The sequence below is a fragment of the Biomphalaria glabrata genome, chromosome 16, assembly GCF_947242115.1.
Source record: "Biomphalaria glabrata chromosome 16, xgBioGlab47.1, whole genome shotgun sequence".
Classification (NCBI taxonomy): Eukaryota; Metazoa; Mollusca; class Gastropoda; family Planorbidae; genus Biomphalaria; species Biomphalaria glabrata.
The window spans coordinates 6,521,510-6,538,207 of record NC_074726.1 but is presented as its reverse complement, the minus strand read 5'-3'; the positions used below and the strand labels follow the sequence as shown (position 1 = coordinate 6,538,207).

The window sequence follows — 16,698 nt, the reverse complement described above, 5'->3', positions numbered from 1 at the left end:
ATAAATCAATTAAATTTAACCAATTCGTCAATTAATTATTGATACTTAATTATTTTGTTTCGTATCGAAAAGTGGAAATGAATTCCACATTATGGAAATATAGTGACTATAGTTGTAAATGTTTTTTTTTTCTCTGTTTGTTTTGTTTTACATGTATCGGATGTTCCTTCAGAGTTGAAGATAGTTTACTTCCTTGTCCAAACCTCCCGCAGGACGACGGGGGGATGGGAGCGGGTAGGGTTTGAACCCGGGACCATCGATAAATCTAAACGACAGTCCAGCGCACAAACCGCACGACCAGGCAGCCAACCATTGTTTGGTTTTTCATAAAACAATTTTAGCGGCTCCCTAAAGGGGAATAGCTGCTATTAGTTTTGTGTGGAATGTCTGTCCGTCCGTCTGTCCGTTTGTTCTTCCGTCCGTCCGTCCGTCCCGAGTTAGATCTCGTTCCAGGAATGACAACTGTTATGAAAATTATATGCTGTATCGTCCGTAAGAATGGTGTTCACGAAATTTGTGTTGTGTAGTCATTCCGTCTATTAAAGCCATGCTAAGCGGACATGGTTTTCGACTGTTATCATTATGTTCATAACAACCTAACGGAACCCGAGTTAATGAGCTTATTAGTTATAAGTTTCAGTCCTTCAAATAATGCAAATATTGAACTGGTTATTTTTACTGTTTTAAACATTCACGTAGAACACCACGATTTGTTAGAACTCCCGAAAAGGAGGGGAAAATTTTAAAATGGGTAGCCGAGTTCTAAAGGATGAGAATCGCTGTTATAGAGGGATGCTAATTAAATCAAGATCTACACAGGTGCATTGCAGGGAACTTAGGCTAGTTTCAATTTAAAAAATCTTTATGGGAACCCAATTTGAGCTACTTTCTTTGTTACTTCCTATTTCTTGTTATTTTCTTTGGGATCAATTTTTATATAATTAAAGGTTTGTCTTTTTATTGCTCAGAATAATCTAGCTAAATGGGGCACATACAACACACATAACACAGAATGATTAAAACCTACCTGCCTGCACACTTTTTACTCATTTCCATAATTATATTGGAGCCTTCAGATGACTAGACCAATATATATTAACTCTGCTGTGGTTTCCAAATCAGGGAACTCTTAGTATAGTTTTCTTTCTAAAGGGGTGTTTTAGGGCCAGTGTTTTGTTCGGACCTCTGGTAAAGATTGCAGTTTTGAAAGACATGGTCACCATTCTCTGGTGACACTGCAGATGGTCAGATTTCACCTGCACACTTAACACATTCTCAGCATTGCATGATCCTACTGCTCAAGTCGTCTGTAAATATCGTTGACCTAATAATTGACAATAACCAGCGTTCATCGAACCGTGTCAAACGTGACTTTCCCTGCGCAACGCTCGACCGCGTCCTTATAACTAACCTAAAACGAAATAAAAAGGATTTAAAACTGAAAGAAGTCGGACCTCCTCTTATGTTCCATAAGATGAACTTCTTTCTAGGGGAAAAATGTTTACTGCATTACATAAAACTAAATTTAAAACAACTACTTTATTATTTAACAATATTGGGTCTTTTTTTTTTAAGAGACTCTCCCCTACATTATTAATGTGAAGTTTTTATTTTATAGAGATTATATATAAATATATATATGTAAATCAGGATGGTTAGGAAGCCTTGATGAGAAGACTTGGTTATAGCACTGGAAAGCAGAAGATAATCAGATAGGCAAATGGATCTTAGATCGCTGCATTTTTCTTTCAGTGTTCTGAGAGCCTCAGTAGAGTTACGCTTTCTCTGTACTTCTTTTTTTTGTATACCTAACATTACACAATGAGATCTTGACGTAATTCTATACAATTAATTGTTTCACACTTAGTTAACGAGCTCAGCCTTTTTAAAATGTAATTTTTATAATACCCTGGGAAAGATCTCCCACTCCGACCCACTCACTATTTTCAACTGACATCTCTTTTTGTCATTAGCAGTTTTCAAAAACGTGTAATTAAAATAAGGGTATGCGACATGTTTCCACTCTTGCAGACTAAGATATGGCAGGAAGGAATAACTATTAAACTGAAATTCACAAGACTGAATATTTTAGCAATTTTTGTTCTTTCCTCTTCGTTGCAGGTATCCTCCAGATTTGGTCAGGTCACCACATCAAGGACAACAGACTACTGGAAGACCATTTACCTACTGTGGAGCCGTATGCTATACAATTGTTACACTCGTAATAGACTGTATTCGACTGAAACTACCCCAATTTTTGTCTGCATTACTAATGACAAAATATAAAGGTCACAGAACGGTCTGTTTAGTTACTTAAAATACTGCACTCTTCCTTTGATCTTTGGACTTAAGGACATTCGAAAAATTTGAAATATGTCAATAGTATATTTCAGGGGCAAAAGCACTACGTCCAACATTAGGCTCTTCAACACCATTACTTTACAGAGCAGAGATTTGGAGAACCGCCGCGCTCACTTTAAAAATAAAAATCCTTGTTTTTTTTCATCAATATCTACCTCAGGAAGATTCTTATGATCCGCTGGAAAGAAAAGATCTGAAATGAAGAAATGTGACAAAGAAGAACGCAGCAGCCCATTGAAGTAGATATCTTTTAGAGACGTTGAAGATGGCTAGGCCACACCCTTCGTTGTAAGACAGGCTGACACCTGGAGCACCCAAAGAAAGAAGATATGTGGAGGCACTTGCCAAACATATATAGGCAAGACGCAAGGACATTTGGAGAGACTCGCTCAAAATTGAGACGCCTTAAGGAAGCTGATTGGTGGCCCATGCACCAAACGGGGCCACAGGCTGAGATGGGGCTGAGATGTGGGACATACTCCACTTTCTAGTAAATTAACATTCTGATCGTTCTGCGTTCATGGCACTGGGAGAAGAAGGGGAAGCAGAACTTGGACAATATGGGATGTATGGCTGAGTGGCAAAAACCTCTTGGCTACCTATCAAGAAGGCTCGAAGTTAAATCCCACGTTGAGCTGAATTGTGTTTGTTGAACTCCTAAATTGCAATACGAAAACCGTGTGATTGTCAAAAGAGTTGAGCCGAAGTCTCTTCGAACTCTAGGCGTGTAAGCTTGCTTGAACAAACCGTTCTGTCTGGAAGAGATCCAAGTTAATGTCTATCAAAAACATTGCTGTTTCCGATGTATCTGGCACTCCGGGCGCATGGACTAGAATGCATGGCCGAAGACCGAGCACACCGAGAACCCCCGCCATTTTTCTATGTTTTACCAAGCTAACCGTGCAGGACTTGCCATTAATGTAATGGTCCTTTGAGGAACGGCGCATCGGTTATCGACAGGGACGTGGAATCTCTTTCAATTCCGTGGAATCTCTTTCAACTCCGCACTCTGCAATGGGAAAACTCTCGCATTCCCTTAGACACTCCCACACGAGTTTTGTTTTGCTATTCATTTAGCCTAATCACTTCCTCTAGTGATCGTTTCCACTCGAGTGCCCTGTTGAGGAAGAAAAAAAGCGTACCCGGGAATACGAAAACCTCACAGATACACCCTCTCCACAATGGTCTACTAAAAAATTGGACCAAATCGCTCTGAGCATGCTATAAGCATGAAAATTGCGCTATACAAAAAGCAATTCAAATGATCATAGAAATTTGGCCATGCTATAGTTCATACATCTTATGACGCTGCGGTGAAAGCCTGTGTAGTGTGATGGCATGGATTCCGTTTAGCCCCCCTCAGTGTGACAGCTATAATGACTTCACTTACTTATTACTATTACTGTTTTTATTTTTTTCGATCTAATAATTAAAAATGAAGCATTGTAATTAACTAATGAAAAATGCTGACCACGTCCTTCAAAGCTGCATACTTTGTCAAGAGCCCCGAACAAAATACTGGCCCCATTAGAGGACAAACTTAATGGAGAATGCCTGATTTAGAAACCTCTGCGCAGTTAAACCCAGATATAGGACTGGTTGTAGCAACAGTGAAAACGACAGACGTACAGGTGTGTGTATACTGTCTGACCTTAATAACCTTTCATGACTGACTGACTTGTTGGACTAAGAGAGTTGTTTACAATATAGTTGTTGGAGTTGCTTTAATGAGTGTTTATATTTAAATAAGTAATGTGTTAGGAACATGTAACACGATATATATGTATATATATACGCTTATAGTTTATTAATTAATACAATTAGTTGTTAGTTACTTAACAATAAGTTTCTTCGTTTAGTTGCTGTGTATAGAGCGGGTGAACATTTAAAAGTACAGAAAGCCATACTTTAAGCTTATCTGAGCAGAATAAACTTGATAAATGGAACGCAAAAGAAGGAACGCCTAAGTTACAGATGGTTTGATTTATCGATGTCCTTTTGTCTTTGTTTTGTCCACAGAGTGTACAGCACAGCGAATATTAATTTCAACTCTTCTACTGTAGCTGGATCAAACTGTTTGGTGCTAGTTTATAGGGAGCAGTGTGTTACCACGTGAGTTTTTACAGCATGGGACATACACATATACATGCATACATACATGCATAGTCCTTACAGTCTACTTTATATATTAGATATCATTCCTCTCTTGGCAATGCATTTTTTAAGTGCATACTTTATCTTGATTTATAAGTATAGATTTATGTTTGTGTGTGTACTATATGTTTTATAACTTCCAAAGACACACCAACCACGCTCCTTTCAATTGACATTCATAATATTTAAGTTTGTTAAGACCAGGTCAGATGTCTATATTAATCAGAGGCTCTAATAAGGCATTAGTTTTTCTGGCTGGTTCAAACAATTCGTTCAGTGTTTTAAGTCTCATGGCAATTAGAACAAATAAAAAAGGTTACTTATATGAGCGCGGCCGGCCTTAGAAAGTGCGGGGCCCAAATAAATAGATGCTTGCGAGGCCGCTCTTCATAATTTTTGTAGCTCACGTATCAACATTTATTATACAACAGGCATAAGAAGCAACTCAAATAAAATAGGCGCCAGTGGGTTAATTAATAACGTCAATTATGTGATACTTTAAATATGTTAAGTCTTCAAGTACTACATCTTTAAAAGCCTGTGACAAGTGCCATGAATGATAGTGATTTGGTAAATGTAAATTGCGGGCCCCTGTCAGACATGGGACCCGATTTGGAGCAATCGGTAAATTAATCACATGAACGGCCCTTTTATACGAGTTTTCCCTGTAATATGGAATAAGAAATGTAGTATGTTATGCCTTGTTTATTAGATTGTGTTTTTGTATTAGTAATTATTTTATTGTTTTAGGTCATTAGTCTTTACACTTTTTATTGTATCTCTTGGACCTAAGTTTAAAAATTCTTTATGCTTTAGTTAAATCCACATTTTTTTTTAGGTTAGACAAGTTCTACATAAAATATTTGACTTACATACATTATCTTATGTAAAATAGTGTGAAAACGGGTTTACCTGATTTGTTTAAAAGCTTTGTTCTTTAATAAGCTATTATTGTTTAATTTCCTGACACCTCCGGTTGTGAGTGGAACATCAAGCATACACTACGGTCCCCGCCATGATCGAAGAAATATTTGTGCTAGTTTCATCAAGAATTGGTCAAACGGTTTGGATTTCTATGTGGGACATCCATGCATATATGCATACGTACATACATACATACATGCATACATACATAGTCCTTACAGTCTACTTTATATATTAGATATCATTCCTCTCTTGGCAATGCAATTTTTAAATGCTTGCTTTATCTTGTTGTTATCTGATTCTTTCAGAGCAAATGCTTCGCTTTTGTGCTCTCCCACATTTGTTGAGGACTTTGTATCTTGTGACGAGAGGCACACCTTTTTATGCAGATTCGAAGCTCAGTCCGCCCTCAGTATAAATATCCTCAGTAAGTAACAATTACCTAAAGAGTTTGAGAGACTTAGGCTTACTAGACACCTAAAGAAAGTCATTAAATGGAGGGGAAAATTATAAAAACTATTTTAAAAAAATAATAAAATGTTTCTTTTAATCAATTTCTAATTTATATGTTGAAAAGTGTAGTAAAATAAACTTTTTTTTTTCATTATTTTGTAACAATTCCGCGACCATGTGATGACAGTAAGAAAAAATACAAAATAATTTTTAGTTCCCAAGAGATCCGTAGATGGGAGTTATTAGGCTTTGACTGTTAATTTTTTGTTTTCAAATTAATTCAATAATTAATGAAGTGATCTTTCTGAAATTTTAATAAATGTTTTGTTACACAGTTTATGTACAAAAAATAGATCATTCAATTGTGTTTTTACTATAAAAAAAAGTGTGAGTTAAAAGTAGGAATTGGTAAAATACATAGACATAAATAAATATAGACTGGCCGATTAAAGAGTTTTATGAAACGAAAATTTGTGACTTGCAATTTTGTGTACTTTATTATACAGCATTTATGAGCAGTATAAAAGTTAAGTATTCATCTCATCTATTTCAGCCATAACCTATATAAGTATTACAATAGTTTTGTTTAATCTCTAAGAATAAAGATCAAGCAACTTCTTAGAATTCGGAAATCCGAATACAATAGATATACATGTTTTCAAGTTACATGAAGTTACTTCCTTTTTCCAGTCTATATTTATTTATGTCTATGGTAAAATACAAGACAAAGCGAATTTGTTTTTAAAAGTAGCCTACTGAAATATGAACACCACTGTTCATTCATTGAAATTGTATCATCTTTCTGCCCCTCCAAGGACTTCAGTAGCAATAGTGGTCAAACAAATGCATGACAGTGCATCATTTATGAGTGAATGTGTGACTGAATCAGATTATTTGAAATGGATTGCTGGATAGTTTACTATAACTTTCTTGGAAGAATGGGGGGGGGGGGGTAAAGAAATGTTTCATTGTTTTTTTAATCTAAACATTCATGAATGTTCCATTGTTTTTTTAATCTAAACATTCATGAATGTTCCATTGTTTTTTTAATCTAAACATTCATGAATGTTCCATTGTTTTTTTAATCTAAACATTCATGAATGTTCCATTGTTTTTTTAATCTAAACATTCATGAATGTTCCATTGTTTTTTTAATCTAAACATTCATGAATGTTTAAGGGAAAAACAATTCAAGTTGCATAAAAAAAATTATTTGTAATGTTTTTCTTGTATGTTTTATTCTACACAGACGGTGGAGGCGTTCAATTAATGCGACAGGACATATTTCCAGTAGATCTGTACATCGCTAATGGGACTTCAAACTCTGCTGGAGCTGATCAAGTTTGTGAGGATACATTGCAGAATGGTAGAGCGTACAGGTAAAATCTGAACCATAATCTTTAAAAACAAAAACATAACCTAATAAAATACTCAGAAAGACACAAAGATAAAGGCACATTCCTCGTTTCATATGCTAGGACAAATTAGTGCAAATATTCCTTTTTCTTTAGTGGTATTGGAGTATGGAATGGGTTGCCTGAGCCAGCCAGGAAAACGAATGACTTGGCAGAATTTAAGTCATTGGTTAACATGCATGACTAGATGCATGACGCGTAGGACGTAATCATCTTTTTTTTTTAATTAACGTCTGTATTATATAAGATAAGATGAGGAATATGTGTGTAGCCTATATCAGTCTTGCTCTATGAAACATTATTAACCCATCATTCTCTGTATATTCACCCAATCTTGACTTTCTACCATCTATCCATTGATAGCTCTAATTGTTACTATTATAGAAGGTGGCTATTAGGATCATTTTTACAAAGCTTATATCAACTGACTCTATGTCTGTCTTGTCTGGTAAAAAGTTTGCACACCGTTATTTATGTATGCATGTTATTTTATAGACAAATCTGAATAAATAAAAAAAATAATAACCAATTAGTCAATTACTTGCTGGTAATTAATTACTTTGTTTGATACCAATAAGGGAAACTTATCCTTCAGCATTCACAGATACTGAATATATAGGATTTTGTCCCTTTAGATAATTGAACACGTTATTTCTCAAGTTGAAACTTCAAACAATTATTCACATATACAATTACAGAAAGCCATACTTTTAGCTTATCTGAGCCCTTCAACTTGATAAATGGAACGCAAAAGAAGGAACACTTAAGTTACAGATGGTTTGATTTATCGATGTCCTTTTGTCTTTGTTGTTTTTTTTCCCACAGAGTGTACAACACAGCGAATATTAATATATATATATATTGTTTGTTAGAAATATATTTCAGATTTTGTTCGGTTGGGGGGGGGGGCAAATCCATATACTGTGTTGATGAGCTCATTAACTTGTAAACTCATGTGGGAAGGGGGGGGGTCAGGTTGGAAAGCACAGATTTCAAAAACGCCTCTTACGATTTTTCTAGACGTTTGACAGTTTATGTACTTTTGAAAAAAAAAACAACTACCTAATTGGTCACATATGAAAAATTGGTGTTATGCCCATATATCATCTCCATAATATTATCATCCTTGTTCTATTTTAAATACGCGTTAGTGGAAACTAGCCCATGTTTACAGTACAGAACTAAATAAACTATTGGCCGTCAGAGTATTTATTACAACCAATAAATATGAAAAACTAGAAGTAGCTTTATACATGGGCGTAACCCCAATTTTTGGGGGGGAGGGGAGAGGGGTTTGGGGCAGGGAAAATATTTCCTTTTTTTTTATTTATTTATCATTCGTGAGTTATTACGATCGAAGTTATCGTTCTTACAGAAAGTTGTAAGCGTCATAAAGGAGGAATTTAAAAAAAAAATACAATAACTATTGTGTTCAATGGTTTAATCACAGACCCATATATAATATATGTAAGTCAGGGATTATTTCTGTGCACTTTTTAGCACTGCAGCATCACATTTTCTAAGCTATTTCGTGAGTGTAGTTTTGTTTTAGTTGGCAACATTGAACTTCGTCTTCAGAGTCCTTGACATGGTTTAGTTTATTATTTGGAGAACTTGGAAAGCTCCCTTGCAATCACGATGAGTGCAAGAAATAAATAGAATGGGACATCAAAGAGCACCACCAGTTTCATATAGTAGAAATTGATTTGAAAAGAAAAATTTTTATATTTATTACTATACTTTCCTATATATTGTCTGATTTCTTAACAGGTTTAAAGACAAACAGACTCTAACCATGTTCTTCTCCAATGCTAATATTGACTTCATGTACTACTTCAATGACCAGATTGCCTCCAAAACGCTTTGGGTGAACTCTGAAGATGCCCGGTGCACATCTATTGTCTGGCCAGAAGCACCTCCTCCTAACATTCAAGGGGTTAGTCGCTAAACGTTCTTACATCCTAGGTTAACCTTATCAATGGCAGATCATCAGTCAATTAGACGTTAAGTCATACAAATTGAATGAACATACATTTTCGCTTCAACTGAAGATACATTGGAGATTTTCAAAAAAAATAATTAACTCATTGGTGGCTGAGTGGTAAAGCGCTTGGCTTCCGAACTGAGGGATCTCTGGTTCTTGATGAAGACTTAGAATTTGAATTTTGGGATTTTCAAGGCACCTTTGAGTCCACTCAACTCAAATGGGTACCTGACTATACTATATGGCCTCCTTCAGTCGCAAAGCACCTATGGGTCATCTCTTAGAAATTCATGGGCATTAACTATATTCGAGACGACGTGGCCCAAAAGCAGTTCTTCACCCCCCCTCTCTCTACTCGTCTTATGTATCCGAAGGATAGCAACGTGCAGATAAACATTGGGATCAGCGGCGTCACATGCTCTGCCAGCGTGTAGCAGTGGGTGCTTTAAACTGCCAAAGGATCGCCGGCTTCTTACATTAGTTGGGTACCTGACATAAGTTGGGTACCAGAATTTAGCTGGACAAGTGCTGATGAGCTATGTTTTTTTTTAAAGTTATAGGATAATAGGTGAGCACTTTTTATCACTGAAGAATCCAATGTTCATAGCTCTTTGGTCTGAAGTTCAATTTGTTCTACGGACAAAACTTTCAACGCTTTCATCCCCTTCCCCCTTGGTGTCGCTCAACAACCCCAGACATACGCTTGAAATTAGTAGACCCTAATGCCACTAAGCAAAGCCGTTCATCTAACGACCTTCAAATCCTAGCTCTGGAGACCATTAATACCTTCAAGCCCAGTGCTATTTTTGCATACACTGATGGGTCGGCATCAATAGATTCTGGAAGAGCAGGCTATGGAGCCTACATCGACTTTCTTGGCTCTTACACAGCCAAAATCTTTGGACCGTGTGGTAGTGTTTGCAGTTTTGATGCGGAGACCATGTCAGTCTGTGAAGCCTTAAAAGTCATTGACTCTCAACTCGGCGAGGGACATTTGAGGGCAACACAGATTGTAGTGGTCACTGACTCAAAATCTGTACCCCGGACCATGCCCCCCCCCAATATCAACAATATCATCATGGCTTCACATAACATCAAAAAATGCTATGGCACCCCTGTAATAATGCAGTGGGTACCGAGTCACATAGGTGTGACTGGCAACACAATCGCAGACTCTTTGGCCCACCAGGGAGGGCAAATTCCACCCACTGATCAGGCTGTAAGCTTTCATCAAGCCCTGGCTATAATACAAAAAACAGAAATGGAAAAGTGGTTTGAGTGCTGGGACAAGTCCCAAAAAGCCCGTGGAGTCTGGGAACGCATGAGGCGCCCTGACCGCACTTCCCCGTGGTGGAGGCTGTCCAGGCCTGAGCAAGCTATTATAGCACAGTGCAGGACAGGCCACTGTCCTGTTGGCTCATATTTCTCGCGGCTATGGCCAAATTTTGATTCACGGTGCCCCCGCTGCGGGGAAGAAGAGGAAACCGTGCCTCATATTCTGTTTGACTGCCCCAGACTTGCTGATCTCCGTCTCGACAGGTCTGGGAAACTCAAAATTCTCGACCTGTATGGCGACATTTATACACTACGCAAGACAGCAGGGTTTCTGTCCAGGGCTTTTGCAAGAGAGGATTTGAGCCTCTCAAGCCCTCACTCTAATGGAGTTTGATGATGATGATGATGATGTAGTTAGCTGCATTGACGTTCTATTGAGCGTCCTTGACCTTGTCTAGTTCATTGTGAAAATCCCCAATAAATGATCAACACTTGATTTAGTCTCTACACCTAATACACTAAAAGCTTAATTTAGTATTTATAGTTATCCGCTTGGGATAAAAAAAATCATATATTTACATGTTGTATAAATGAATACGTATTTTTTCTTTCTACGCAGATAACATGGCAAGTTCAAGGGGTCCAAGTGTTTACGTGGCCTTGCAATAATTCTCAGCTTGTTCTCTGTGAAGTGGACAAAGTTTACAGTGGTAAGTTCAACAAGTCTGTTCGTGTGTGTTATGGTGCGTGATAAAAGTTAATTACTTGGCTACAAATGGCAACAATACTGTTATGGAGTGTGTATGTGTCTCCTAGGTGACTGTACTATGTGGTTAAGCCATTGATTGGTTCGTGGCTGTGCAATGTAGAATGATGAAATATGAGCTGCTCTGTCTTAATGTTTAATAAGAACAGCAGACGATCTAGAAACATGAAATGGTGAAGACTTGTTTTGTTTTTTTTAGTTTGATTTTTTTTTAATATCAGTTTATTTCATTACTATTAGATTTATATCTTATTTCAAGTTAATTCTGTGAATATTGTAAATATTTATTGAAAAGTATTATACACCTATATTGGTTCAGTTTTACTAGCTTTTAATACACCTATATTGGTTCAGTTTTACTAGCTGTTAATACACCTATATTGGTTCAGTTTTACTAGCAGTTAATACACCTATATTGGTTCAGTTTTACTAGCTGTTAGGAGCTACATGTCCTAATTCGGACATGATTTTCTCTCATCATAATGCTAGAAATATAATACGTTTTCATTGTTTTATTCTAGATATTTCCACTAGTGTAGACTCTGTATCAACAAACCATTTCTCTAGCCCCAAAGATAATATTATCACAATTTGTATCAGATCTCAGGCCAATAGAATAATTTTCAGTTTTTTTTTTACATTGATGATAAAAAAAAATGATTTAGGCTCCTGTAACAATGTCCTCACGATGTTAATTTGATTTAATATATTGTCATATACACATTAACAGAACAAACTGATTTTAAAATTCTTTACTTTAATCCTGAGACCATTTGTAACGGACCTTTTTTAAAACTGATATGTTTTGTTCAAAATGGCATTGCCAGATCAGTCCATTATAGAGACATTGTTCAGAAACGCTACTTTTGTCTCTCCTTTTTCCTTGGTACTCTCCCCTGAAGAAAATATGATATTAACTCTTTCTCTCCTAACTGACGATACCAACGTTGATTCCACCAGAATGTGGTAAATAATTACGGTGAGAAGGAGTTAAATATTATCATTTATTATGAATAACATTTTCATTTGAGCGTTTCTCAGATAACCATGATAATCAAAGTTTTACACACACACACACACAAAAGTTCAATGTAAATGTATTCTTTGTGCAACTATTTCTTCAATGTGTATATAATCGTTTTATTAAAGCCCACACAATCGTAGCGTGGGGTACTTGGCAAATTGAGGTAGTTCCGAATCTCTGACCTACTTTATAAAAAGTCACGTGACTGTGGTCTTATATATGGCAATATCTCCCTATGATAAGATGTAGATCTAGATTTAGTCCTAGCCTACATCTAGTAGTCCTACTAAATAATCAAAAAAAAAAGTGAATTATTGTAACATACTTTTTATTACTTAAAGATGTATAGATCTAGACTATTTTCATGTTTAAATTACAAGGAAATCAATGAGGTCATTAATGTAAACAACACACCCACGTGACTGAGAAGAGATCCGGAATTACCTCATTGAGAATCGTTGAAAGACTTTGATTAGCTCGGGAGCCCTATCATGGCCAAAGCCTTAGGGAGGTCGCTCCGCCTTTTCACGGCATCTAGAGAGTCAGCTTTAATTTCTCTAACAAATTAAATTGAGGCCAAATTTTCACCTTCGTTGTCCCTTAGTCCTTTGGACCGTTAGGGTACCACACATGATCTGTTCACCGTCTCTGTCCTTTCCCCTCTGTCTTATGTCAGGGTTGCCGTCTCTTACTTTGACAAGTCTATCCATCCATTTTTAACATCGTCTTCCAATCTTTTTTTTTTCTGCCGTTCCTTCTTATTCCTGGTAACAGTTCCCCTATAGATCCCCTTAGACAACAACTCTAAAACAGAGTTCTACTGAACGTCTGATTTCCTTCTTTTTCCTGGTAACAGTTCCCCTATCGATCCCCGTAGACAACAACTCTAAAACGGAGTTCTACTAAACGTCTGATTTCCTTCTTTTTCCTGGTAACAGTTCCCCTATCGATCCCCGTAGATAACAACTCTAAAACTGAGTTCTACTAAACGTCTGATTTCCTTCTTAATCCTGGGAGCCTACAGTTCCCCTATCGATCCCCGTAGATAACAACTCTAAAACTGAGTTCTACTAAACGTCTGATTTCCTTCTTAATCCTGGGAGCCTACAGTTCCCCTATCGATCCCCGTAGATAACAACTCTAAAACTGAGTTCTACTAAACGTCTGATTCCTTGAAACATGTGTGTCAATGTAATCATCTTCTTTTTTGAAGTAATGTATCTATTTTTATAAGATAAGATAAGATAATCCTAATCCTACTGAATGTCTGATTTCCTTCTTATTCCTGGTAGCCTACAGTTCCTTGTAGGAAGGTATTAGCAATCCCCGTAGATAACAACTCTAAAACTGAGTTCTACTAAACGTCTGATTCCTTGAAACATGTGTGTCTGACTGTGTCAATGTAATCATCTTCTTTTTTGTAGTAATGTATCTATTTTTATAAGATAAGATAAGATAATCCTAAGCAGCAACTTAGGTATTATTGTTTTAGCATTGTTACACTTTGACTTATTGTTGTAGATTGTAGACGGTTGTTGACTCCTTGACGGACGTTGACTTGTATCACCCAACTGCTGGTAGACAACTAAACCGCTGTAGGTGTTTTATATCTTAACTTTAAAAACTTGAAATATAACTTGAATAACTTTTTTGTGAACAAAACTAAATATACATTTTATTACAACATAAAAAAAAATAGCTTGAGCTAAAATGAACTAAATATAGTAGACTTTTGTAATAACATAAAATGATATTTTAACAACTCACTACAAAAACATCTGGTGTATCCAAGAATGATTACAATAGTCCCACTTATCTTGCATCATTTACACTGCATAGCCACCAACCAATCCCGAACTTCTTCTCACATCACCATAGAAACACACACACTCTCTTTAACACTTATGGTTCTCTTTTTCCTCTTAGCATCCAGAGCACCTACTATAGATATTCAGATAGATGGATCGCTGATTACTGTGGTGTCCAATGAAATTCAGGCGCCTTCACAAGTAGTCCGTGATATGGCCAGTAATTATCAAAATACCGGTATAGAGAATTTTACTATGACCTGCAACCCTGGCATTGTGCAAGAAAAGGTACTTTGTTTCTATTTCTTTGTTTCATAACTAAAAAAATATATTTAAATAAATCAGGCTTAAAACCGTTTTGTATAGTGAACACCTATCACTGATATTACTTTTTTCCAATTAATTTCGGGGAGATAACAAAAGTGTGTAAATGCTGACACTAAGATCTGAAATTAAGTGTTCCCTAGCTATGATGAAGTGTGATGTTTTATTTATTTCTTCACCTTATTTTGAAATTAAGTTATGAGTTTGGAAGCCTTATGTAGACAATATTAAGTCATAATTTCAAAATAATTTTTTGGGGGGGACCACTTAACCTGTTAACATTAAAATGATTATAACAATAAAATTTTGAGATTTAATTACAAATTTCTAAAGTATGAATAATTGTTTGTACAAGTGTTTTTATATTAGTTTTCTTCTTTTTTTTCTGTTTGTAGCTTCAGAAAATGGCTCTATACAAGAACTTTATACCCTTCCTCACTAATCAAGATGTTGGAATATTTGAATGGTCTCTTATTAATGTAAGTATAGATTGATAGATTGTTTGTTTTCTGTGTTGTACTATGAAATCAAACATTTTCGTTTTGTTTTCCGTCTGGTCCTCACATCTACCAATGTCTTACAACATTGTCTATAGTAATCATAATCTTCTCATTTTAAAAATGTTAGCTTTGCCAGTATATGTTAGCTAGTCAGCTATTGTCACTCAAATGTCAGTTAGTCAGTATAGTATTTTCGTCAATTAGTCCTAATTTCAATGAGTTATATCCTTTCTGACTAATCCAGATGTTTGGATGTTTTGAAAGGTTTCTTATTCCCCTTCCCCTATCCCTTAGGCTGTTGGACCTTTGGGGCACCACACAAGATCTGTCAACCGTCTTTCTTCATTCCTCTCTGTTCTTTGCCTTAGGTAGAATTTCATTTATTTACAGGCCTGTCATGTTTCTTATAAATGTAAGTATAGATTGATAATCTATCTTTAGTCTACATTGTCATGAGATATTAAGGTTCATATGTTAGTCATTTTATCTACGTTCATTTCAAAGCTTATATCAACTCACTTTGTCTGTCTTTCTGTCTGTCTGTCTATCTGGCCAAAAGTTTGTACACGTTATTTCTCCGACACCCAATCTCGGAACAAGCTGAAATTTCGCACAATTATTTCTTTTATCTAACAACACAGGAATCAATTAAAACAAAATTAAACTATTAATTATTTTGTTTTGTATTTCAAACAACGGTAAGAAATAGTACTTGACTGAAGTGGTGGTATAAGCTAAACTAGTCCCCTTTATAGCTCGCTATTCTAAATTGAAACAAACAGCATATAACTATACAATCTTTTCTAGTGATAAGTGCCTCACTAGCAGAGTGGTTAGCACATCGGCTCGAGGAGGCATGAGTCACGAGTTCGAATTCAGGTCATTCCCCCACCTTTTTTTTTTTTGTAAATGCTTTTAAAAACCAATAACGTTAAAAAAAATACACCCAGATATCCATTTCGTTCCCTCCCCTCCCCCTCTCATTGTCCCAACTGGTCCAGATAAGTGAAATAGGATCAAAGCGTAGTGAAAAATCATAAATCATAAAATAGCGCAAAACTAATCAATATTAATAATTGCAAACATGTTTTTGTTGTTGGACTAGATCTATTACAAATTTAAATACATTAATGATTCAAACTAATTAATACAATCACACTTTGTATAAGCTTTTTTTTTTCAGAGTATTTTTTTTTTAGATTTTGCTTGTTAAAATATATCATCTACATTCTACAATATCTTTCACCTTGGATGCCACATTGTTCATGTCATATCATCCTTCTATGTCTTAACTTTTAACCTTGGATGCCACATTATTCATGTCATATCATCCTTCTATGTCTTAACTTTTAACCTTGGATGCCACATTATTCATGTCATATCATCCTTCTATGTCTTAACTTTTAACCTTGGATGCCACATTGTTCATGTCATATCATCCTTCTATGTCTTAACTTTTAACCTTGGATGCCACATTGCTCATGTCATATCATCCTTCTATGTCTTAACTTTTAACCTTGGATGCCACATTGCTCATGTCATATCATCCTTCTATGTCTTAACTTTTAACCTTGGATGCCACATTGTTCATGTCATATCATCCTTCTATGTCTTAACTTTTAACCTTGGATGCCACATTGCTCATGTCATATCATCCTTCTATGTCTTAACTTTTAACCTTGGATGCCACATTGCTCATGTCATATCATC

At 36.0% G+C, this 16,698-nt stretch overlaps 1 protein-coding gene across 4 annotated transcripts in view; it reads left to right on the top strand.

The window, feature by feature from the left end:
* The window catches only part of LOC106073017 (uncharacterized), a 61,399-nt gene that overhangs the window by 21,769 nt on the left and 22,932 nt on the right, over positions 1-16,698 (top strand). For all 4 annotated transcript variants that reach the window (XM_056013394.1, XM_056013391.1, XM_056013393.1 and 1 more), the window contains exons 4-11: positions 2,122-2,197; positions 4,381-4,473; positions 5,748-5,866; positions 7,142-7,271; positions 9,078-9,243; positions 11,186-11,276; positions 14,283-14,452; positions 14,884-14,967. In XM_056013394.1, the coding sequence (XP_055869369.1) occupies positions 2,122-2,197; positions 4,381-4,473; positions 5,748-5,866; positions 7,142-7,271; positions 9,078-9,243; positions 11,186-11,276; positions 14,283-14,452; positions 14,884-14,967 (929 nt within the window). The remainder of the gene's footprint in view (positions 1-2,121; positions 2,198-4,380; positions 4,474-5,747; positions 5,867-7,141; positions 7,272-9,077; positions 9,244-11,185; positions 11,277-14,282; positions 14,453-14,883; positions 14,968-16,698) is intronic.